The sequence below is a fragment of the Penicillium solitum genome (genome assembly GCF_028829755.1).
Source record: "Penicillium solitum strain IBT 25940 chromosome Unknown utg000005l_segment0_segment0, whole genome shotgun sequence".
Lineage (NCBI taxonomy): Eukaryota > Fungi > Ascomycota > Eurotiomycetes > Eurotiales > Aspergillaceae > Penicillium > Penicillium solitum.
In genome coordinates this window covers 2,625,320-2,648,657 of record NW_027072125.1, presented here as the reverse complement: position 1 = coordinate 2,648,657, position 23,338 = coordinate 2,625,320, and the positions used below count along the sequence as shown (strand labels likewise).

The 23,338-nt window shown below is 46.4% G+C and overlaps 9 protein-coding genes across 9 annotated transcripts; 7 read left to right on the top strand and 2 right to left on the bottom strand.

The window, feature by feature from the left end:
- Nucleotides 1-294: 294 nt before the first annotated feature.
- Nucleotides 295-1,224, top strand: N7455_008609 (uncharacterized protein; the record flags this gene model as incomplete). The annotated part of the gene is made up of 3 exons (XM_065605916.1): nucleotides 295-377; nucleotides 470-739; nucleotides 807-1,224. The coding sequence occupies 3 exons, from the start codon at nucleotides 295-297 to the stop codon at nucleotides 1,222-1,224; spliced, it is 771 nt and encodes a 256-aa protein (XP_065460865.1).
- A 57-nt stretch (nucleotides 1,225-1,281) lies between these two features.
- N7455_008608 (uncharacterized protein) lies at nucleotides 1,282-3,297 on the top strand (the record flags this gene model as incomplete). Its single annotated transcript, XM_065605915.1, has 1 exon — nucleotides 1,282-3,297. The coding sequence occupies one exon, from the start codon at nucleotides 1,282-1,284 to the stop codon at nucleotides 3,295-3,297; it is 2,016 nt and encodes a 671-aa protein (XP_065460864.1).
- A 499-nt stretch (nucleotides 3,298-3,796) lies between these two features.
- On the top strand, nucleotides 3,797-5,881 carry N7455_008607 (uncharacterized protein; the record flags this gene model as incomplete). The annotated part of the gene is given in 8 exon segments (XM_065605914.1): nucleotides 3,797-4,054; nucleotides 4,110-4,186; nucleotides 4,237-4,288; nucleotides 4,355-4,581; nucleotides 4,607-4,676; nucleotides 4,691-5,234; nucleotides 5,287-5,447; nucleotides 5,510-5,881. 8 exon segments carry the CDS (start codon nucleotides 3,797-3,799, stop codon nucleotides 5,879-5,881), a joined length of 1,761 nt encoding a protein of 586 aa, XP_065460863.1.
- Nucleotides 5,882-8,028: 2,147 nt separating this feature from the next.
- N7455_008606 (uncharacterized protein) lies at nucleotides 8,029-9,050 on the top strand (the record flags this gene model as incomplete). The annotated part of the gene is made up of 3 exons (XM_040960621.2): nucleotides 8,029-8,103; nucleotides 8,180-8,420; nucleotides 8,485-9,050. The coding sequence occupies 3 exons, from the start codon at nucleotides 8,029-8,031 to the stop codon at nucleotides 9,048-9,050; spliced, it is 882 nt and encodes a 293-aa protein (XP_040808935.2).
- Nucleotides 9,051-9,445: 395 nt separating this feature from the next.
- N7455_008605 (TspO/MBR family protein) lies at nucleotides 9,446-10,155 on the bottom strand. The gene is made up of 2 exons (XM_040960609.2): nucleotides 9,993-10,155; nucleotides 9,446-9,931 (listed from the first exon to the last, which is right to left on the bottom strand). The coding sequence occupies exons 1-2, from the start codon at nucleotides 10,093-10,095 to the stop codon at nucleotides 9,483-9,485; spliced, it is 552 nt and encodes a 183-aa protein (XP_040808984.1). The 5' UTR covers nucleotides 10,096-10,155; the 3' UTR covers nucleotides 9,446-9,482.
- A 1,512-nt stretch (nucleotides 10,156-11,667) lies between these two features.
- N7455_008604 (uncharacterized protein) lies at nucleotides 11,668-14,296 on the top strand (the record flags this gene model as incomplete). The annotated part of the gene is made up of 2 exons (XM_040960580.2): nucleotides 11,668-12,255; nucleotides 12,317-14,296. The coding sequence occupies 2 exons, from the start codon at nucleotides 11,668-11,670 to the stop codon at nucleotides 14,294-14,296; spliced, it is 2,568 nt and encodes an 855-aa protein (XP_040808950.2).
- A 195-nt stretch (nucleotides 14,297-14,491) lies between these two features.
- On the bottom strand, nucleotides 14,492-17,062 carry N7455_008603 (uncharacterized protein; the record flags this gene model as incomplete). The annotated part of the gene is made up of 13 exons (XM_040960582.2): nucleotides 14,492-14,589; nucleotides 14,660-14,705; nucleotides 14,755-14,794; nucleotides 14,849-14,966; nucleotides 15,020-15,286; nucleotides 15,356-15,470; nucleotides 15,545-15,977; nucleotides 16,037-16,137; nucleotides 16,217-16,270; nucleotides 16,334-16,418; nucleotides 16,499-16,630; nucleotides 16,689-16,964; nucleotides 17,028-17,062. 13 exons carry the CDS (start codon nucleotides 17,060-17,062, stop codon nucleotides 14,492-14,494), a joined length of 1,800 nt encoding a protein of 599 aa, XP_040808942.2.
- Nucleotides 17,063-19,043: 1,981 nt separating this feature from the next.
- On the top strand, nucleotides 19,044-20,704 carry N7455_008602 (uncharacterized protein; the record flags this gene model as incomplete). The annotated part of the gene is made up of 7 exons (XM_065605913.1): nucleotides 19,044-19,119; nucleotides 19,180-19,276; nucleotides 19,355-19,527; nucleotides 19,583-19,881; nucleotides 19,932-20,240; nucleotides 20,305-20,427; nucleotides 20,483-20,704. The coding sequence occupies 7 exons, from the start codon at nucleotides 19,044-19,046 to the stop codon at nucleotides 20,702-20,704; spliced, it is 1,299 nt and encodes a 432-aa protein (XP_065460862.1).
- Nucleotides 20,705-21,645: 941 nt separating this feature from the next.
- On the top strand, nucleotides 21,646-23,131 carry N7455_008601 (uncharacterized protein; the record flags this gene model as incomplete). The annotated part of the gene is made up of 4 exons (XM_040960619.2): nucleotides 21,646-21,726; nucleotides 21,780-22,061; nucleotides 22,196-22,876; nucleotides 22,928-23,131. 4 exons carry the CDS (start codon nucleotides 21,646-21,648, stop codon nucleotides 23,129-23,131), a joined length of 1,248 nt encoding a protein of 415 aa, XP_040808991.2.
- Nucleotides 23,132-23,338: the final 207 nt, after the last annotated feature.

The window sequence follows — 23,338 nt, the reverse complement described above, 5'->3', positions numbered from 1 at the left end:
AAAAGGCAACAATGGGAGGAGGATCACCCGAGGAAGCGGAAAAAGAAAAAAAAAAGAAGAGCGATAAGCAAGTCCAGGATTCGATTGGGTTGTCCCTGGTAATTTACTGAGCACAACAAGTCAGACACACCTAACTCCAATGTAGATTAGCCTCCCTTTCCCCTCCTTGTAACAGTCACATATTTACGAAGCTTCTTTTTATTCCACTCTGCCTCCATCCTTTTCTAAATTACATTATAGGCGTGCGATTCTAAAAGCTCATCGACCAGCCCGAGAGACTGAAGCAAAATTCAAATGACTGCAGTTGAACGGGCAGTGCCATATCGGCGACAGCTCCAACACTGGTTGCGCAATTTCTTCATGCAGCCGTTCAGCTTGTGGGTCAACTCTATGAAATCCACACCCTTTACAATGATGGGCAACTTGCGAATGAATGGGACACATGCGACCTACACACCCAGTTGACTAGCCTGAGTGATAGCATAGCCAGCGGCTGTTCAAGGGACATTGGACCGCTATCGGAACAAGATCAGGGGTTGGATGACCTCCGCGCCACTAGTCACCTCACCCTAAATATTATATTAGCTCGCCTGAAGCTGATACAGGTCTTCGGGCCCAATTCACCCATCTGTGTCGGGGAACTGAAGAAGTTTTGGCCCCGAGAAGATGCGGAAGGATTGGAAGAACGGATTATGTTCCTGAGATCGGAACTGGAGGTGACGGTCTCGTCACTGCAAACGTATGTCCCTAAACCTTTTGCCCAACCGGTAGACTTGTATAAGGTAACAACCGTTTTGGTTGCACAGCCTAGGGACAATCCGCGAGGCTCTTCTCTCCTTGGACATTACCCGCGGCAGAAGAGCACCCAAAGAACCCTCCTTGCGGGATCAAAGACGAGAGGGGAACGAGAGGTTCTCAAAGCCCAGCATTGTGACACTCTTTAGTAAAGATGCTACCGGTTTACATAATGCAGGAGCGTACGAAGAGGTTGACAAAGTGTATACGGAAAACACCATCTTCACGGACCACGAGACGACCATCCAAGACTTCTTGATGGAAGCTATAAAATTCTTGTCGATGACGGATCGAGAGGAGAGTGTTACAGTCGCACATAGCAAAACCTTTGACTGGATATTCTCCTCTAATGAACCGACCGCCCTTCAGGGGTGGCGCCCAAAGAGTTCCCTCAGCTGTTGGCTACAAAATGGGGAGCAACAGGAGTAAATATACTGGATTAGTGGCAAAGCAGGATCGGGGAAATCTACCCTGATGCGATTTATCATGCACCACGCCAAAACCATGAGTCTCCTTCGCTCATGGGCGGGGAATAAGCGACTTATCACTGCCGGTTTTTATTTCTGGATTAGCGGCACCTCGGAGCAGAGGTCTCAGACAGGCTTGATACGCCATCTTTTAACCCAACTACTCGACCAGCAAAGACATCTCATCCCGATGGTCTTTCCGGAGCGATGGAAACACCTTCTTTCTCTAAGTACGCGAGAACGCGTCAAGGCCTCAATCTCATGGGACCTTCCTGAGCTGACGGCTGCGCTGAAATTATTCCTGAATTACGCAGGCCGGGGGAGCAAAGTTTGTTTGTTCATTGATGGACTGGACGAATTTGCTGGTGACCATCAGCAAATCGTGGAATTTTTCAAGGATTGTGTTAATTCATACACTCATGTCAAAATCTGTCTATCCAGTCGACCATTTCCCATTTTTCGTGCAGCTTTTGGAAAGAATCCTAGGCTTGAACTTCACGAACTGACCCGACGAGATACGCTTCATTTCGCCCGGGATCACCTTTACAGGAACCCATTGATTAGCCAGATTCTCACCCAAGATGAAGAGGCATCATCACAGCTCATTAATAGTATTGTTAAGGGGGCAGACGGCGTCTTTCTCTGGGTGATGCTTGTGGTTCAATCTATACTGCGCCACGAAAACTATAAAGATATTCCGCAAATGCATGAATACTTGGGCCAACATCCCACCGACTTGGATGAGCTTTTCACGCATTTCCTTTTCGACACCGCATCTAGAGATCAAACTTTGGTTATGTCCCGCCTGTTTCAGCTTCTTCAGGCCAGAGAGGAGGCATTTTATGCCACTCAGCAGCAAGATGCATCATCAATGAGCCTCTGGGACTTTTCTCTCGCCGACCAATCCGAGGAGATTGTGACGTACATCCCGAAAAATATGCAACAGGCGACGGAGCAGGACGTCATCCGTATATGTGAGGTAACCAAGGCCCGACTGACCAGAGAGTGTGCAGGGTTGATAGTGGCTCACCCCTCAGGATTGTCAACCAGCATGCTCCAGCACAATACACCATCACCGGCACAGCAGCTGGGATATACCAAGGTTTCTTACGTCCATCAAACCGTGAGAGATTTCTTCTCACTATCCCACGTTCGGTCCCGACTCTTGGAGCCAATGCTAGGATCAAGCTTTGAGCCCCATATATCGCTTCTCACGTCAATTGTTCTCCAATTCAAGTGGCCATTAGATGAGTTTCACCCTGACCGACAGATAAATGACCGGTGGCCCAACATACTCCTCGCATTTACCCACGCACGGCTGTCTCGAAATCATCGCGAGTCACAACTGGTGCTTATTCCTGAGCTGAACCAAGTGCTGTGTCAGCATTGGGCGTCCCGTGGCTCGATTGAAAATGATCATTGGGCACGAAGCCTTTTCTCATCGTATGAGAAACGAAAGAATCTTAACTTTTACGATCCGTTTCTCTCGCTCTCTGCCAAGTTTGGCCTAGCAACTCTAGTACGTGAACGCATCCGGAAGGATGATAGCAGGTCGCACGGCAGTGGTGGTGGGATACCCCTTCTCAGTCATTGCATTGAAATGCTCGCGAGTCGGCGACAAACCGTGTACCCTTTATCCAGTCCAGAAATGATCCGTGAAATCCTCGAGGGTGATGCCAATCCGAATCAGCCCTACCAAGATCTAAACGGAAGGAACCAGACGCCCTGGCTGGTTGTCCTGGAATATCTACGAGAGGCAGATCGTCGCCAGTGGATTGGATACTACGACACCAGTGAAAGTGGCATTTCTCGTCTGTCGGCGATTATATCGCTGTTCATTGAGCACGGCGCCGACCCCAATGGGATACTTGTTGAGACCAAGTTTGATCCCTCGGCTTCTGCTCTAGAAATAATCACTGCCATTTACCGGAAATATGCCAGTCCAGAATTTAGCCAGCTTCGCAGGGTACTGATAGATAAGGGTTCCCATGAACGAAAAGGGCATGGCATTTTGTATCAAGTGTACGGTAAGTAGTTTGGTTCGACCATCCATACATGCTTAGTGTGCAACCCTTCTCTTTATACAAGCAATAATTTTGTCGTCCAAATGGTCTCCTTTAGAAGTCAGCATATGAGCCAATAGTTGTGTGTGGATTATATGAACCTGTGCTTGTTTACAATATGCCAACTTCCAAGGTTGCATGCTACAGTGCGACCTCGGAATCTATAGTGCACTTGTTTTTCTTTTTTTTTCCCCGTCTAAACTGTCGCTATTTCAAAAGCTGAACATTACAAATAGTCCTCGTATTTAACTGATGAAGAATTTGCGGGTTTGGACTCCTTGCGGGTTTCGTGGGTGCGGGTTTCACTCAATTCCGCAACATCAGGGAGGTACTATCCAAGCCTGCCAATATAATTCACAATAAATCTCTTCCTCCTTTCTCTTTTCCCTCATACTTTAAAATATAAACTTCCATTGGTCATAACTGCATCAAATTCGAAGGCGACATTCTGATTTTCCGACTGATATAGATATGTCCTCTCACAGAACCCCGTCTTCGGACAGAACACAAACCAAAGATCTCGATGATGTAGATAAAAAAAACATCATTCGTGTCCCTTCGCCGGAGAGCGTTAAATCAGAGCTGGCTGCTGATCCAGAGCTGAATGTGATACCTAGCCCGAATGCGCAACGGGATGAGTGCGTAACTGGGTTCAAACTTTTCAATATCATCACTGCCGTCGCACTCGTAACCTTTCTCATGCTACTAGATACGTCAATCGTTTCAACGGTCAGTTAGAACAGAGACATCGAAGCGAGAATATCTGCTAAACCATGTAAATCAGGCAATTCCTCGAATCACGAGCGAACTCCATTCTCTTGCCGACGTCGGTTGGTACGGAAGCTCATATCAACTTGCATGGTGAATTCTTATTCTCTGGTTCTCTTAACGTGTCGACTAAGTGTTTGCAGTGCGGCGATTCAACCACTCACAGGAAGAGTATATATGAATCTTAGCACGAAGGTAATTTTGTCCTTTTCCTTCTCACTATTTTATCTCTTTTCTTTGTTGACAGGATTCTCTCTATAGTGGACCTTTGTGTTCTTCTTTTTTGTCTTTGAGCTGGGGTCTCTAATCTGTGCTATTTCCACATCGTCAAAGATGTTGATTGTTGGACGAGCAGTTGCTGAAATAGGGGGCTCAGGCATCTTGAACGGAGCTTTCACAATTGTCTCTGGATGTGTACCCATGTCTAGACGGCCCACAATGATCGGTCTTGTTATGGGAGGCAAGTACTCACCTATCCTGGGTCTCTTGTTCACATATTAATTTCCAGTACAGTTTCTCAGGTGGGCTTAGTAGCTGGACCATTGGTTGGAGGTGCATTGACGGAGTATACAACATGGGTGGTGTACGTTCGGGAAGCATACGAAAGGATATTCTGAAGCTAATATTTACACCACAGGCTTCTGCATTAATCTTCCAATTGGAGGCTTGGTTGCAATCATGCTCACCTTTTTTAAAATCCCCGAAGTTCTTCCCAAACAGAAATTCATCACCGCTATCAGAGGATTACCAGGTCAGCTGGACCTTATTGGCTTTGCTCTCTTTGCCCCTTCTGCAATCCAACTACTCCTCGCGCTTCAGTACGGTGGCAATAAATTTACTTGGCATTGCACCCAGGTGATTGGTCTTTTCTGCGGCGCCGGTGTCACGTTTATTGCTTTTCTTCTCTGGGGTTACAGGCAGGGTGATAAGGCTATGATACCATTTGCGATGATTCGCAAAACAATCGTGTGGTCAAGCTGCCTGTCATACGGACTACTTATGGCTCAGGTCTTTTGCGTGCTATGGTATCTTCCTCAGTATTTCCAAGGGGTGAAAAACGACAGTCCATTGATGAGCGGCGTCCATCTTCTCCCCAGTATCCTTGCTCATTTATTCGGTGCTGTTCTTTCAGGCAAGATTAGTAAGTTTCAAGCTCTCTTCACTTCCTGTGTGTTTGCTGATATTGTTTCTAGTTGAAAGAGTTGGCTACTACCTCCCCATAATTATTATCTCTACCTCACTCACGACAGTATCTAATGGCCTGCTGTCAATGTTGTCGCCCCATACATCAACGGGGAAATGGATCGGATACCAGATCCTTCTCGGGTTGTCTCGTAGTTTGGGCTTGCAGATAGTAAGTGCGAGATCGAACTTGGTTTTTTCTGCGAAATGCAACGGTGCTAACTTTCATCCAAGCCCATTATTGCGGTTCAGCATGTCCTTCCACCTTCCCAGATTCCTATAGCTACTGCATTGGTGATGTTCAGCCAAACCTTTGCAGGCGCCTTATTCCTCAGCTTCTCAGACACTATATTCACCAACAGCCTTTCCACACTGATTCCCATATATTGTCCTTCCGTGGATCCGCATACAATCATCAATGCAGGAGCCACCGAGTTCCGTTCATACGTCTCGCAATTGGAACTACCAGAAGTACTTTTGGCCTACGCTAAGAGCGTTGATCGAGTATTTTATTTGACAACGGGAATGGCCTGCGGAAGCCTTTTGTTTTCATGCTTCATGGGCTGGAGAGATATTCGGGCGAAGAATTCCGTATCAACGGCTTAATTCTGCGTCTCATTTAGCTTCCAGTCGTCATTCTCCTTTTGCCTCCTCGACGGGCCCTTAATTCAATGCGGCCTATCTGTTCGAAATGTTGTTTCTTACCGAAAGGATACATAATTCATAGGTACTGCAGCATCAACATCTCACCATCTTTTCCAAGCTAAAGATAAATATACATCACTACCCTGCTGAACCAACCAACCCCCCACTGGTGCTTACACAAGTCCCTGTATTGTTCGAGTCCTCTATCAGGTAAATATAAGCCTCGGCCACCTCTTCAGTCTTCAGGTGTTCCCACTTTCCCTAAGAGCGCTCTCTCCGCAGCAGCCACGATTTTCTTTTCACACTGCTCCTAGGGGCCTTGGATTTCCGTATCCGTCGTTCCGGGACTGACGAGATTGACCCGAATGGGGGCCAAGTCGAGCGAAAGGGTGCGCGTAATACCAAATAAGGCTGCGTCCTAGCCCGCTAATACCGCCGCGCCTTTTATAAGTTTCTCCGCAATACGACCTTAGTAAAAGTGGTAGACGACCGGTAGCTTTTAGTTATAAAGGGCGGGGTAATCTTAGCGATAAGAAGCGGGATAAAGACTAAAAACTATATATTACCGCGGAGAAGTCGATAGTTACGTCGTAGAGGAATTCACGGTATAGACGATATAGTCGAGGGGGCGGCCTATCGCGGCCGTCACCTCCGCTAATAGTTTCTCTAGACGAGACTCAGTATCTGCGTGGGAGATACGGCAGTGCACTGGCGGTAGCACGCGACAAACATAATGAAGATGTTGCGAGCGCCCTTTTGACAGCTTGTGCGACTGAGTGGCGACCGAACACCGAGGATTTGGATAGGCATTTCGGGCTGCGCTTCTGAGACAGCATTGAAGGTGTTGCGCTCTTCTAGGAGAGAGCGTGTGTGTACTGGATCAATTATGTACCTCAATCTCTTGCCATCAAACACAGGAACAGATACGTGTTTTACTTCTTGGTTAATCAGCCCATTTTGAAGATCGTAGAGTTTTCTTTTCTCGTCAATAAACAATTGCCATGTGAAGCGTAGGAGGGAGTGGGTGCGACACGGTTTGAGTCACGACCGCGGAAGATCATATATCCGATCTGGTGGAGGGAAGGGATACGGTATAAAGTCTCTCTCCACATGGCCTTTAAAGGGGGAACTGCTCTTTCTTGGCATGGATTCGAACCCTCCATCTTTGGCCGTCAAGCCGGCTGCATACGGCTATTCTTGTGCCAACTGCGCCCAGTCCAAGCGCAAATGCATCCTTCGCGCTGCGGGCGGGCCGTGTCAGCGGTGGGCTAGGCATCTTGATTATAGTAGCAACTATGGAGACTGACCTTGCTAGGTGCCATAAAGCAAATAAAGAATGTACACCAGCAAAGACAGTACGACGGCGGGGAATTTCAAAAAAGCCCGCTACCTCTCGAGAAAGTCGACTGGAATAAAAGATAGATAGCCTCGTATCTCTGATGAAACCTGGGGGCCAAAATGATGTTGCACTTTCACAAGTCATTGGTTCCGCAGAAGCCTCTTCAAGTCTCAGGATCAAGCAGAAGAAAGATCTGACACCAAGTTCCGAAGATGGATCTCCCTGGAACTGCACCGAGGGAGAACAAAATACCACAAGTACACCAGCTACGACTGACTCGATATCATCACCAGGCATAAGTGACCTCTCCTCACATGAATCAGAAGAATGTCTCAATCATTTTCGAACGTTCAAATTGCAATATTTTCCATTCATTCACATTGCGTTTGAAAAGAGTGCTGGGCAACTTCGCAAAGAGCGACCATTTCTTTGGCTTTGCATCATGGCGATCAGCACCAAGTCTACCACTCGTCAGTATGAACTTGGTCTTAAAATACGTCAGATAGTAGCACAGGAGGTGGTAGTTCAATCTGATCAAAGTGTTGATCTTTTGTTAGGGCTGCTGACATTCATTGGCTGGTAAGATGGTCATTTTAATATTTGGAGAAGTACGCTCTCTAACTTTGAGTAAAAGGGCGAGCTATCAATTCCATCAATTCCATCCAAAACCTTTTCTATCTGTCTTCACACATCTTGCGACATCATTGGTGTTTGACCTTGGTCTGAACAAACCGGTCCAAGTAACGCCATCGACCTTCAATCTGCATCAATGCCCGAGACCTTCTACGCCTCGTACCATGGAAGAACGCAGAGCGGCACTGGGTTGCTACCTGATGACATCCATGTATGTTAAATATATTCTCAGGACGGCACGTAGAGTTATTGACCATCTAAACAGAATATCTTCATTTCTTCAAAAGATTGAAACAATTCGATGGACACCACATTTGGATGAATCTCTCCAAACTGTAGGCGAACAAAAGGAATGTCTCAACGATAACATCCTAGTCCAGCTTGTTCGAATGCGTCTCATAGTTGAAAAAAATAGGACTCGGCGGGCATCATTGAATGATACATCTGAAGCTGTTGGACCTGCCGAAGACGAGGCCGCACTATTCTTAGACGTGAAGGTAGAAATATTGAATTCTTCACCGCGAGATGGTACGCACCCTATTCCTTGCCTTCTTCGTCACTACATTTCACCCGAAGCTAACTCACTATTCAGCCCTCTTACTGCATCTTTATAGTAACGAGCTCGAGATCGCCGTCTCCTCTTTATCTTTCACTCCTAGCGATGTGAAAGCATCTCGACAACACCATCTTTTTCAAGCTCTCACGTCAATTAATTCATGGTTCGACATTCTTTTTATGATACCCCCAGCAGGATATATTTCCTTCCCTTTCGCCATTTTCTCCCAGGTATCTCGCTGCCTTCTCTCCCTCTACCGCCTTGCAATACTCGATGCCCCAAACTGGGATAAGAATCATGTTCAACAGATTGCAAATCCCCTTTCTATTTTGAATCGACTCGTCGATACCTTGGAGCAAGTTCCTGCTGTTGTTGGGATTGATAACAGCAATTATCCCCACGGAGACTTCTTTTCTCGGTCCGCCCAGATGCTTCGCTCTTTTCGCCCCGAATGGCAAGCGAAGCTCAGCTCCGATGATATGGTCTCCATTGAGCCTTATCCACACGATGTCAATGGGATTCATATGCCAGACGCTTCGTTCTTTGGAGACGACAGTATGTATGATGACTGGTTTATGGAACTTATGTCTTCTACCTTTTGAGTTTGTAAATGAGGCCGGCGCTATTCATACAGGCTCTTCCTTCAATTTGTATTATAACCGATTCCAATTCCTTGATTTCAGAATCCCGCCAATTATCTAACGAGTACTCAAATAGTCGTTTCAAAGCTTGAATTCCCTCTTTTTATCCAGCCATCTAATTTAAAGACTCTGACCCTTGTAAGAGATTCAAAGGAAGACCAGATTTATGACTTCAAGCTTACAGGTGGCATATCAGCGGGTAATGCGGTATTAGAGACCAATGCCAGATTTATAGATGGAAGCGCGACCCGCTATGGATTTCCCACAGAATACTTACGAATCGCTGAGAGCTCACGCCACCCAGTGGAGCACCATTTGCATCCTTGATTTTGAGTTGTGACTTAATTTCTGATATTGTATGGAATACAGTCTATCTTGCATATCGTTGGCCTCCTAATCTGCCCGCTCCTTCCCAGTAGGCACCGTCCATCCATTTAGAATACCACAGCCGGCGTTGAGATACGCCGCATATCCGAGCCACACAGCGTAGGGAACAAGACACCAAAAAGCGGTCCGATCGGCCGTCCACCAGTTGACCATTAGGGCACCCACGTTACCCGCTAAGAGGGTCAGATCTCCCAAGGCTACGGCTGGTCGGCCCAGCCGGAAGAAGAGGGGCATCCAGAGGAAATTCAAGGCCAGTTGCGTGGTGTAGAGGGTCTGGGCAGTGGAATTGGCATCACGGACAGCTAGAGAAAAAGATCGCGACGCGGTGGTGGTGGCGTGGTGAGAGGCATAACCCATCAACCCATAAATGAGGGTCCAGGCTGGTGCGAAGAGCCATCCTGGGGGACTGTAGGGCGGCTGCTTCAGCTGCTTGTAAGTTTCACGGTTTTGTTTTCCTGCAGAGCCGTTAGTTATTGTCTTTAATCGTCACTGTCACTGGTCCCGAGGTTGACTTACGATTGGTCAAGAGGGCCACTGTAGTCCCTGCGGTGATCGGGGTCGCAACCGCTAGATAGGGATTGGTGAGGAGAACATGAGGCAGAGCGAAAGACCAAGGCATTTTGGCGAATGGAATGGAATGAATTGAAATCAAATTGTATATTCTATAGCTTTAAAATCTCGAGTATTTGAAGAAGAAAATGCGAAGTCCTCGAAATCTACAAATTTTTGCCCCTACGTCATCCCCCTGCCTTGGCACCAACAAGCCACCGAGAAGAGTGAATAGCCCCCATTCATCGGCTGTTCTCGTTTTATATATTATAGATAGATAGGTTTACGGGAATGGGATTGATGATAAAAAAATCGAGGTGAGGTGGAACCAATGAGATGTATGAGAGAATATATCCAGGGGCTCAAAGGTCGGATGACAGTTACGGCAATCGCGGTTGATCAGTTTAATATGGACACTTTCGCTTTAGGCTTCACTATTTGCTCACCATCACAATATGCCCCTGCACCTGCGATTGTTGTCCACGGGTGTCTCCATGGCTGGAGAACGAATCAAAAGGCAACCCACTAATACTTATTGGGCAACCAACGCACTCATTTCCCTTTAGATTTTACAGTATCACAACTGGTTGACTAATATATGAGCTGCAACGGAATAATACCGCAACCTTATATTTCCTCAATAGGCGATATATCTTGGTCCTGCTATCACCGGGCACTATAAAGGGCTGTGTTTATAATCCACTATGCTAAGATATACCCGAATGAACCAGCGCTGTTCAATATACATACATACTATCTTTATCAATTCTCTCCTGTTATTCCGGATAGATCCTAGTGAACTTCCTATTATAGAAGAAGGGTTGGAAGGGCCTATCTCTACGCATACAGGTACATAGATGGTCACTGAGCTCGGTTCTTGTGCCGGGGTTATGCAGGGGTAAGCAGCTTATGTTACTCAAGCATGCTTAATAGCCCTGTAGTAATAGTTATAATATTGGTAAGAACTGTGTCTGTATCTATATTCTCCAATATCAAAAAATGCCGATCACATTGAAGCTCGGGCGCAATGACGCAGTGGCGTCATGGATATCCTTCTGTTAGTCTTTACAGCCCAACGTTTCCCCCTCTCGTTAGGCAGAAGGGAATCATTTGTTAGGTGTTTTGATTGATATAATGAATACTCTAGGATGAAGGATAAGTTGCCTCCAACTTTATAATGAAAGAACCAGCTACGGAGTATATCCATATGGATTGAGATACCCCGAGTTACTCCGCACCTCGGGCTTCCCCGCGCGAACTATTCCAATGCTAACGAGGCTCAACTATCAGTGGATTCCCAACCTATCGTTATTCTATTGACTTTTATGAAGCAACGAGGCAAGGCACAATAAACGCAACATGCTTCGATACTGCGCCGCACCCCTGCGCCCCATGATCTTCTTGGCAGGCAAAGATCGAAAATGGCTGTGTCGCTATAAATCGTATATCTTTTACAGTTTCCAAGCTTCCTGCTGACATCCATCTCTTCCTGCCTTTAGCTTCCCCTCCCTTTTTGCCGCACCCTCCTCATCGAACGCCCTTCCCTCAAACAAACATAAATCGACATAATCAGGCTACACTCGCGACGAAGATTACTTCTGCCCTACTCTTGCTGGCCACTTCGTTGGCCAGCACTATCCAAATGAGCCTAGGGGATATTCACAAAAGGCTGAAGGAAGCGATATACAACTACGGCACATCAGAGGCATTCATCCCGTACGACAGGGTCCGAGAGGTATGGGCCGGGGATCGGCTGGAACTGTTTCTGATGGCCCATGATTCAAATCTGTGTCCATCACAGATCGATGCTGCCCGAGATGGCTTGCTGCGCACTATATCCATCCTTGTCGGTGTCGCTCACCGAGATTGGTCAGGATGGTCGAGGTTCGGACGGATTTTCTTCCCACCAGATAATACTGTCGCTGCTCGTCGCCGTGACGAAAATATCCCCACCTTCACCAAGAAGGAACTCAAGGACGGTTCCTTTCTCGGGGATACTAACCTGGCCACCCACTTCGTGGGCCATATGTGGATTTACTTTCCACCAGTTCTCGATGGGAATAAGCTAGACACTTATAAAAAGCACCTCCGGTTGCCGCTGTGCCAGGAGAAGGAGCCCGTGGTTCGAGAGGGGGGTTCCGGAGAAGTGACCAAGGAGACCATACCTCCGAATCATATCATGCTAGGAGATGTGAGTGATCACCGAGGTATACCAGGGGCGTGCTATCCAGTAAGTTTCATGGTACATGACTTGATACGGTTCGTCACTTACGGGTTTATGTTCCGTATAGAAAGAACTCATAGTTGCCCGAAAGCGTTTCCCCGGGAAAGGATTTGAAGTTGAACTGAGACAATTGAAACTTCTCCGATCAAGCCTGTCCAGCCATAAGCGAATCGTTTGTCATCTTGCGATGTTTTTCATTGAAAAGGACTTGAACATCATCATGCCATGGGCAAAAATGGACTTGGAAGATTTCTTGACCGGAGGTTACAAGGAGATGCCAGACACCACAGATCTCTTGAAAGATCTAATCCAGGAGTCCAGAGAGATTGCATCTGCCATTCAATTCCTACACGAAAATCTCCAACTAGAAAACCCAGGGGAGGACTCTCGCCACCAAGCAATCTGCCACGCAGATCTCAAGCCCCGGAATATTTTGGTATTCAAGCACGGGGGCTCTTCAACTGGAATTTGGCGAATCTCCGATTTCGGTGTCTCCCGAGTAGCAAAGCGTGCTCCATCAGGAAGTGGGAGGCTTCACTCAGGATACTCCGCTGGCGTGGTTGACCGTCCTCCAAGAGGGGGTCCCTACCGGGCACCAGACACTACTTCTCGACGAAGGAGCGACGTCTGGTCGTTCGGGTGCATACTAACGCGCCTTTTCGCCTTGGGTCTTGGTCCTGAAAGTCTGCTAGAGTTTGACCAAAGGCGAAAGCAACCCTTCGACGGAAGCGGCCTCGACGATTCTTTCTATCGAGGAAACCCCCCTGCTCTTAATTTTAATGTCAAAACTTGGATTGAGGAGTTACCAACCCGATATCGCTCTTCCCTCAGCCCCTCTTCCGTCAACCCTGATTTCCTTGAGAAAATGCAGAATCTTCTGGGCTCAATGCTTCAGGTAGGTTTCCAGGAGCGCGCATCGGCACGTGAAGTTGAAGACGGTTTACAAGCACTTTATTACTCTCTCACACGTTCAGACTCCGATACATCGCCGTCTACTCGGATGAATCTGCGAGGCTCACTAAGCGCATCCTCAACAATGTCAGGCCGGTCTCGAAGCAGTACTGGTGTTACCAGTATCAGTCTAAGTCACCCACGGTCAGTAAAAGATGTGGGTGTTCTTGTCGATCTCATGAAACGTGGAAATCTCAACCACATCTGTCAAATTCTGGAAGACGAGGTTGATGTCGAACAGCCCTATGATGGCGAACGACCTTTGATCCATGCTATCAAAAAGCCTAGTGCTGCTATAATCAAAGAGCTTTCCAAGTATCAGCGAAGATCTCACAGCCGAAACCTGGACGTACGAACCCTCTCATCCGAAGGCCAAACGCCACTATATCTTGCCGTTTGCCAGGGTGATATCGACACTGTGAGAGCTGTGATCGACGCTGATGTCGATCCTGATACTGATGTGGGAACCGGCTCTGACTCCAACGCCGATTCCAATTCCTTATTAAACGAACTGTGCGAGGGCAAGACTCCGCTCATGCAAGCAGCCTTCCTTGGCCATGCCGACGTGATCTCATTGCTTTTGGAACGGGGTGCAGACCACCGAATCTGCGTGCAAGAAGAGAAACTGAACTGCCTACATTTTGCGGTAAAACCTGGCAATCGCGCTCAAGCAGACGTCATCATGACCTTCAAGGACAAGATGAACTTTGATCAGCTTCCGCCTGATACGCCACTCGATGGCGAAGGAAATCCATCAAGATTGAGACGATATGGCACGCCAATGATGCTGCATATTAAACTCGCACGAGCGGGTTCATATAACTATTTGGCCCCGGACTCTTTGTGGGGGAGGAAGTTCCAGGCACTGTTGGAAGGGGGAGCAGATGTGAATAGGACGTACAACCCAGGAGACCCCGATTTTGAGAAGAACTCTTTGGAATTTGCTGTGGACGAAATGAAACCCCTGCTTGTTCAGGTTCTCATTGGTGCGGGTGCAATCCTTCCAGTGGACTACGTTGTACCGCGAAGAAGCTCTCGTGACATGAAGAAATTGCTCAAGAATGTACCGAGAGAACGTCTGCCCACAAGATATTGATTTTTATGTGACAATATTTTCTCATTTGTTGTTGGTTTTATTCCCTCTGGTTCGAAAACCGCGTTGTTCGAAGTTCAAATACATATTTAACTGAATTAATACCTTTTCATTGATATTGAGAAAGGGCACTACCTACATATTCTTGACACTTTCAAGTAAATTATACATCTTATACATCTTGACTCTCTTGCAAAGCTATACTCCAACAATCTCCCTGGTGGGGTGGTTTCCCATATTCCCATAGAGGGGACTCCCCAAGTGGTCCCAAACATGGTCTTGTGTTGATCGACCGACTATAATATTATCAGCATATAATCCTGGCAAGGAAGAGTCCTCCTAGTTGGGGTAAGCATCAAACCTTACATATCGAGTTCATGTCCTCTAGTGATACGTCCTTGGTTTCGGGGACCTGAACCATTAGCATGAAACGCAGTGCAAAAGAAGCAGACGAGACTAACCAAGAAGAAAATCAGGACGAGTGCCAATAAATTCAAGCCTCTGTAATATAAGTCAGTATTTAAGCAGATGGGCCATTAGAAAGAGTAATCTCACGAGAAGAAGAAGAGAATATTCCCCTCGCCGCGGAATCTACTGGTCAACTGAGGCACAAAGAGTACCAAAAGCCCGAGACCAAGGAAATTGACCATCACACTGAAGCTCATTCCCACCTCTGTCAGTTATTAGTCCACGCTAATGGTAATGCGAAGGGGAAGATCAAGATACCGCGCACGCACAGAGGGAACACCTCCGCGCTCAATGTAAAAGGAATAGGCCCAGCACCGATCGAGTAGAAAAAGACGAAAGGCACACAGCTAAAAACCGCTACCAGGATTAATCGGGTGTCGTGAGCTTCAATTTTGAAAAAGCCGCTGACTGCTATCAGACTGAGAAGCATCCCAAGAAATGAGCCAAGTAGAAGAGGCCGGCGTCCACGCGAGTCAATAAAGATATATGCAGGCAAAGTGAAGAGAAAGTTTGCTAGACCAAAGGCTTTTTTTTTGCGAATTAGTTGAAGCCCTACCGAGTCCAAATATTCTTTTCATGATCATGATCACCTACCAAAGTTGTACCACTTAACGACCGTGAGAGAAGTAAACAAGGCATCACTCGGTTTGCTCGAGTTACTCTGGTCGGTGTGCAAAAGCGAGGATGAATAGAATGCCAAAACATTGATCTGTTGGTTTTTTGGAACGATTAACTGTCAGTCAAGTGCAATCATGGGATATTTAAGGTGTGTACATGTCTTACACCACATAGTTGTTGCGACGCCATTACTATCAAAGCCGCCGTGCATGCTCTTCGAGTTCGCGGATTGGTGGCGAGATACATCATCCGCTCGAAGAAATTGACTTTACTGATCCAACTTTGGTAGGCGTAGATCCTTTCTCGCTCTGACCACCACAATGTCTCTTCGTGGGAATTCCGCATATTCGTAGCCTCGGTCTGAAGCTGAGCATGGATGTAGTAAAGGTCTCGGGCAGCTTGAATCGGTGTTCCTCGGAGCTCGAGAAGGCTTCTATATGCATCTGCATATTGGTTCCTCTGTATCAGAAATCGCGGCGATTCGGGACACATGAACACCAAAAAGAGAAGAACGATGGCGGGAATTATCGCGGTCGCCAGGAGTACTCTCCAACTGTCCATCGCAATCAGTGCACAAAAGAAACCGAGAAATATTCCACTGGAAGAAAGTTAGGCAATGGCCTGTAAAGAGAGCATGTACAGACAGTTTGAACGTACAGTGCATCAAAAAGTTGCCACAACATCAAGATTTTACCTCGATGTCTATCAGGTGCTGCTTCGGCGGCAAATATAGGGGCTATTGAAGCTTTTGATCCGATCTATGCAGATGGAAGCGTGTCAGATAGTAGGATTTTGAAATGGGACGGAACAAAGAGAGAAATCAATATACCCCCACACCAAGAAGTACTCGACAGGCCAGTAGTGTCTTCCATGAATTGCAATGGGCTGTCCCTATGTTTAATATCCGGATCAGTTGCCATCAAGCAACTCTCGGGGGCAAATACTACCTATCACAACAGCAACACAGAAAATAGCAGAAAGGAAGAGCGCGGGACGTCTTCCGAGCCTTTCTTGGAGTGGATCGCTCACCCATGTTCCTCTGAACTTGTGGTTAGAGTCGGCTTAAGGGGAATATGGTGCGATTGTTCTCAGTTGGGTTGGAGTTAGGAGACAACATACATAAGACTGCCCGAAAGCCAAGGAGCTGCATTGATGAATCCAATCAAAAGCATATCACTCCCAGTATCGAGGCCCAGATCATCCTGCCACTTCAAAAGCGCGCTGCCATTGATTGTTGATTGCTGCCATCCCCTATCGCGATTGTCAAAACACTCCTAGAATACCAGATTGGCCAGCATCATCGACATACTGTGTGATTGCCGCACAAGCCGTGACCATAATAGTAACAAGGAGGTCCCTAGTTTGCAAGAATGACAGATATTTATCCGAATTCTCCCTGCTTATAGTCTCCAACTCCGCACGGGTGAGTCCGGACGGGATCGGGCGCAATCGGTGTTTGGCGAGTCTCGCGCCATTGATGAGGGTTTGCAAATCGACGACAATGTCGAGGCTAAGATTATTGTGGAATGCTGTGACATCGGCCTTTAATTGGGGGGATTCTATACCGTCGAGTGGGTTATCTGTTCTGATTGATTAAAGCCATTAGGAGTTGTTGGAAAGGACAGGGTTTGGGGGTGCCATGTATTACGTCGGGCGACTCGAATGTTGGGTATCTGCACTCATCTTGCAGCCTCGCCAATCGGCCCTTTTTCGAAGACTTAACAGATCCAGGTATATAACAGAGTAATCAGGGGGAAATAACAGGTGAGATCTTTGTGAGATGGCTAGAAGTATGGGGGTCCTGGGACCAGGTGGAAAAACCTCTTGCTGAGTCAATAAAGAGTCGAGATGATTTCAAAGAATCTCTTAATTTCTACATAGCCTCTTCTACGGAGTACACATTGTGACCATAATTTTAGCGCTAAGGCTCACAGGGTGGATTTGCCAGTTTATCTGACGTCTTTTCCAAGAAGCGAACGGACTACACCAAAAGCCACCACCGTGTGATGAACTGCACTAAACTGCACTAAACTCGTACTAGGAAGGAGCTTGGGCAGATAGAGGCCGAATATCTCCGTATAAAGAAGTAGATTGCGGTTATCGGCGGAGTACAACCTGGGAAGGCTGGGAGGTTAGTTCTAATATGTAGCTCCCCTCCAGAATTACCCCGTGGTTACTGCGGCTATCTTTCTCCACGTGGATTTTCCTAAGACATATGGCTGGTACACATGTTAATGCCAGATATACGTAGAAATGAGCGATGCCGCATGTGAATCCATCCCCGAAACCCGGGTAGTTTGCTTTTTCTTTATCCCTCACCAACATCTGCGGGCGAAATTAATAAAGGTCACAATATACACCTATCGGCGCATGCCGCGTCGTAGCGGGAACTAAAACATGCATCGGCGACCACAAGATGGCAGAGCTGGTACGTGATGGAGAGGCTGGAAAACTAATAATTGGCCCAGTTCGAGTATTACAGCCGCACTTGGTCTGTATTAGAAAAGGCCCCGTGGGTACGTGGCGTCTGATGACATATATCCATGAAATTAAAACATCTGTAAATTCTTGGCGTGATCTTAGGGCTTTACGAAGAGGCTCTTCGGAAGACGGATCTGGTACTGATACGGAGGGTGATGACCCTTCTCGTTGATTCCGTTAAATCTTACTCTCTTACTCTTCTTGTCGTGGGGTCCTCGTCCGCATTATGCTGGAGTATACTCTGGACTTGGCCCCAAATTCCAGTCAACACAGCCTCACCCCAAAATGTCTTCAATCCATCCACCAACTGGATTAGTTTCAACCACCCTCAGAGAAGGAATAAGCGGTTATATTGACCGCTCAAAGCTTGAGGGTAGGCTTTACGACTTATTTGGGTACAATGTCGAAGTTATAGTGAGTAAATACTATTCCCTATAGAAGATTGATGTGAAGGCTAAAGCCAATCCTACAGTATTTTTGCGGCCGAATTACTTTTCAGGCATCCCGAGAAGTAGAAGAGGCAAGTCTCCCGTGATCTGAACATAATATTGATTGTCTTTTGCTAACATGATTTCTCTCAATCTAGTATGAGATATCGTACGCAAATTCTATCAAAATCATAGTATTGTCGATGGTTGCTAACATTTAGCTTAAATAGGGACCTCTGCGAGGATGAACGGGTGAACTAGGGCTAAAGAACGTTTCTTGAACTTTCTTTCAGCGATCCGAGTTATTTGCTTTTTGAATGAATTTGCCTCAACCTTGGGAATCTGCCTTGCTCTAGATCCTAAAAGGGGCTGTACCTTAGGTGGCGGTAATCCTACCCCAGCCCTCCCGCTTCCATTTTCAAAGTGAGCGTGATAGGAAAAAATACATCTTCTGGGATTTAGATCACATAGCCTCCTAGAAATGACTAATGTAGCCTGGGCTGCAGGGAGTAGGATATGGGCTTCCCATCAGTCGGGCGCAAATCGCTTGTATTTGGCCTGGTTTTTTAGGAATATGTATTAATGAACCTCTAACATAATACGCTAAGGCGTTTCACGTTTTTCTTGTTTTTATCTAAGCCCGGGATTCACATTTAAGACTTGGTCCCCTCAGGTCCCCGGGTTCCTATTAAACTCTTTCTCTTAAAGCCCGGGTGCATCGAACAGAGAGTTCTCGATAGAATTTCCCAATAAAGATGACTACCAATTTATTATATTCTACATTTTGTCCCCCTGACAATCCAGTCGACATATCTGTTTACCAGAGCGATGGTGTGCTTGACATGATTTGAACAAACTGAGCGGGTGCTGGCTGACCTTTGTGTTTTATAGTTGACACATCACATACGCTCATTGCGAGTGTGTTCAACAACAACGGCTTATTTCAAGAATATATTTCAACGACATCACTTCCAAAGTTACGCATCATGTAAGATTTATATTGATTTATAAATTTTTCCCCTGTCGCACTCTGATTTTCTGTGGGATCCAGCTCCATACACTCCAGGTCATCAATCAGGCCGCTCCAAATCTCAAAGGATGCTCTACGGACGCTCCAGGACGCCTATAGTATTGGCAACGAATTATGGGACTTGACTTCGACATTTGGAGACAAACCCATGACTGCAGCTGTAGGTGAAGGAGGAATGAAAGTCCAAAGTGGCGAAAATGGTATTCAAGGTGAGTACTCCCCAGAACTTATTCACGTACCAAAAGAACTTAGACAATATTTTAGATATCTCTTACAGACTCACATTCCCAACCCCGGTGTCAGGGGGAGTTCACAGTTGGACTATGCGTCAAATGGCCGTTTTCCACCACCATGATCCTAACGACCTTCAAAATCTCTGGATCTTCTTTCATGTCGGTCATGATACACCCATGCAGCAAGAAATCAAGCAATATGTCTCGATTTCCCAGCAGGGGCTACGCTCAGACCATGCGTGGTATACCCTTCATTCTGCTGCTTTCTCTTCCTGTCTGGATAATTGGCGCTCCTATGTGAACAGCCTAGGTTACGAAGTGGATAGACATGTCAGTATTTACTAATATTTGCTCCTTAGATTTTCTGACCGTTATTTCAGACTGATAAATCCCTGGACATCATTTTGAGAAACATCGATCGTGTTTTGACTGCCGGGGGTGCAACTAACTTGGCAGTGATTCACAACACACGCGACCTTCTAGTACCTACCTCATATAGATTGAGGGTAATATTGGACACTCTCGCAAAATTAGGTGATTTGAGCAGTGTTCTGAGTTCACGGCATAACGGTACAGATAACGGCTTTCAGAAGCTTGTCACGTGTGTGGGATACCACGAAGACCATCTAGAGGGGTGTATTGTTGGGGTAGAAGTGCTGAAGGAGAAGATCAAGGATATCTTAAACATGGTAAGTGGCAAAAGCCAAGATATAGTCACTACCTAGGTGAACCCCTCGCTGACCGGCATTCAAGTCTACATTAGGGTTAGATTTCAGGATGGCTCACGAGATGCTCGACCTCAACGACCGCATGATCAAAGCCAACAAAGTAGTCACGATCCTGACCCTTCTTTATTTACCCGCAAGCCTTATGTCGGTAAGAAGTGATACCCCGATGCCCCAAAATATAATTTGTTCTCACCACTTAATAGTCTATTTTCGGGATGAACTTGTTCAAGTTTGACGATGGGACAACTGAGAAATTCAAAGTATCTACGCAAATCTGGATCTACGTTGTTGCTACAATTATCTTGGGATTTCTTACATATGTGATGTGGTATTTATGGTCGCACAAAAAACAGATAATGAGGATTTTCCGCTTTCCGGAGCTCAGGATACATCAGGAGACCAAGGAGATGTCGAGCGATACTTAACGAGTTACGTTCGGGTGGATATGTTGAGATCTTTCATTTGACCGGCTCGGTTGGACAAGGGTTGATTTGAGAGAACAGATAGACTGCATTTCTTTTATCAGAACTAGATATTTTTGCGTTTATATCTTCACATAGATGGTGGATGGGGGGTTTATAGTAGTGGAAAAGTACGAGGGCGGTAAAAAAAAGCATATTCTATATAAGAGACTTTTCTACATATAACCTTTGACTATATAATTAGTCTCCAATGCCTGGCAATATGAACCAATGAGAGAGTTATGAACCAGTGGCATACTTAATCGCCCGTAGGCATAGGCTGTCTTGAAAACTGTTTGAAATGAAATAACAAAAAATAATTGCTACTCTCCAACCTAGAGTGCAAAAGTCCCTTGTCTCAACCCTGTAGATTATTCATGACTTGATCACAAATGAGGATGCGTGCTGGTTTAATTGTGAAGAGAATCTCAACGCAGTAGTCGTCGGATCAGTCATATCTTCGAATAAGACGGGATTGGGTTTTGGGTCGAGACAATCTTGGAATATTCAGAAACGAAATTTCACCTGTGCGAGAGAAGAGCTGAAGAGAATGTAATGAAGTAAAAAAATAAATAACGTGTGTCTTATCATCATGAGCTGCACAATTTTCCAACAGAAGTGTTTGCCTAATGGACAAGTTTTCCATCCTACCCTAGTATACATGTATACAAACCTAGGTATGAATATACTACACAGAATGTAATAGCACCTACGGATGAATCGTATTTATTTGTGAAACCATTTCTGGTATAGATCTTCACACGGCCCCAGCCTTCGCCCCCGCGGGGCTGTGCACATGATCGAGCGATGTTTATTAGAAGTCCACATATGTTCTGCAGTACCGTCTTCTTAAGATCTATAGCCATATTTATGCTTTCTGTGCATGGCTCCGTCCTCCCGTACTCATGGCTGGATCGATTCATGTTGACTGCTCGGCGGCGTCACCGGACCATTTTGAACCTGACAACGACATTAGCGGGGCCGGAGTAAGTCGGGTACTCCTCAAGGAGTGGTTCTTCTTTTATCCTGACTTTCTTAGATTGTGATTAGCTATATTTTGACCGCAGCCCTTGCTGTTTTTATCATAATCGTGTATTATGTCGTCGTCTACGACCCTTTGGTGGATCCATTCGACGCAGACGCAGACGCAGGTGCAGACGCAGCCCAGGAAGGTGCTATGCGGGATCACATTAACCCGTTGGATGACTTTTTACTGAGGTGGTTACGATCGGGGCCGGCATATATTTCAAAACAGGGCCTGGGCTCACGCAAACTTTTGTCGCCCCGTGCTAGGTCTCGGCTTGAGAGAGTCCTAATCAAGGTAAGGTATGCTCGGTCTGCCCAAGAGAAGCTACCAATTCTTGTTGGTCAGTGGCATCGTTCAATATATATTGCATAGCCCCTAGACTGATTCTTTCTGTTGTTGAATCTCGCTGACGCTCACACCTGGAACAGTGCCTTTTGATTATGAGTGACCTGCAGATTGTCACCGGCTTTGCACTCCTTCTCAGCGGATTTTCACAACTTCAAAGGGGCCTGGAAGCCTTGAAATGGCGTACGATTCTTGACCTGGCATGGTTCTCCTGTCTGACACATCTTGCATGCCTAACAATGTTGCGACGACATCTTCATACGCATACCATTGAGCGCGTATGGAGATTGTTCGCGATGGGTATACTTGCGGCATTGCTAGCTGCTGGCCTACTACCTACGGCTAATCCTAAATGGCTTTTGCTTTCTGAGGATGCCAAGGCTACCCCCGCTATTTGTATTCTCGGCTGCTATTTAAAGCCTGAACCAAATAGGGAATGGAGGGAACATATACTACTTGTTGCTGATCAGAGTTATTGGCATCCGTCACAATGGTTCTGGCCACCGGTAATATCTGCCAGCTTTGTTGTGGTTGCATTTGTCTTTCGAGTCGTGAGATTATATAAGTCTCTCTCTTTAAGTGTTAATCGAGCTGCCAAATGGCTTGATAACCAGATGCAGAGATTTCTCTGGCTGCTTTTCAGAACCCTCTGTAAGGAAGGAGAGATCTATAGCCTTAAACGTTCACTCGTATACCGGCCTGTTTTTGGTATCGTGATGACTTGGCGTTTCGTGTTGGTCTTATTGGCTTCGTTCGCCCTCGAGGTATGTCCCCTTTTTGTACGATATCCACGAATACCTTCCTAACTCGTATAGGTAAGCTGGGTCTTCACAGCTTTCCTCTGGGGTATCTGGCGCCTGATGCTAGACTTGTCTCCTGGCAACACGATAGAAGGCCTAGATTCCAGCAACCAAGCATGGTCGTTTGGCCAAATCGTCCCCGTATTGATGTTGGCGGCACCCCTTATCAGCATTGCTGAAACATTCAAAGAACGTGAGTATTACAAAGCGGGATTTTAACGAACGTATTCTAAGACAAAGCTTTCTAAAACAGACCCATGTGAGGAGACTTTAGTGCCCCGGGAGTCATCGGACCGCCATCTATCATCTCGACTCCCTTTGAGCTCTGCCGAATCTAGTACATCTAAGGACCTCGAAAGGCCAGACTCTGGCTGGGCCTCCCACCCCAGCTGTCTTGGAACAGCAACTACATACATCTGCGGGTTT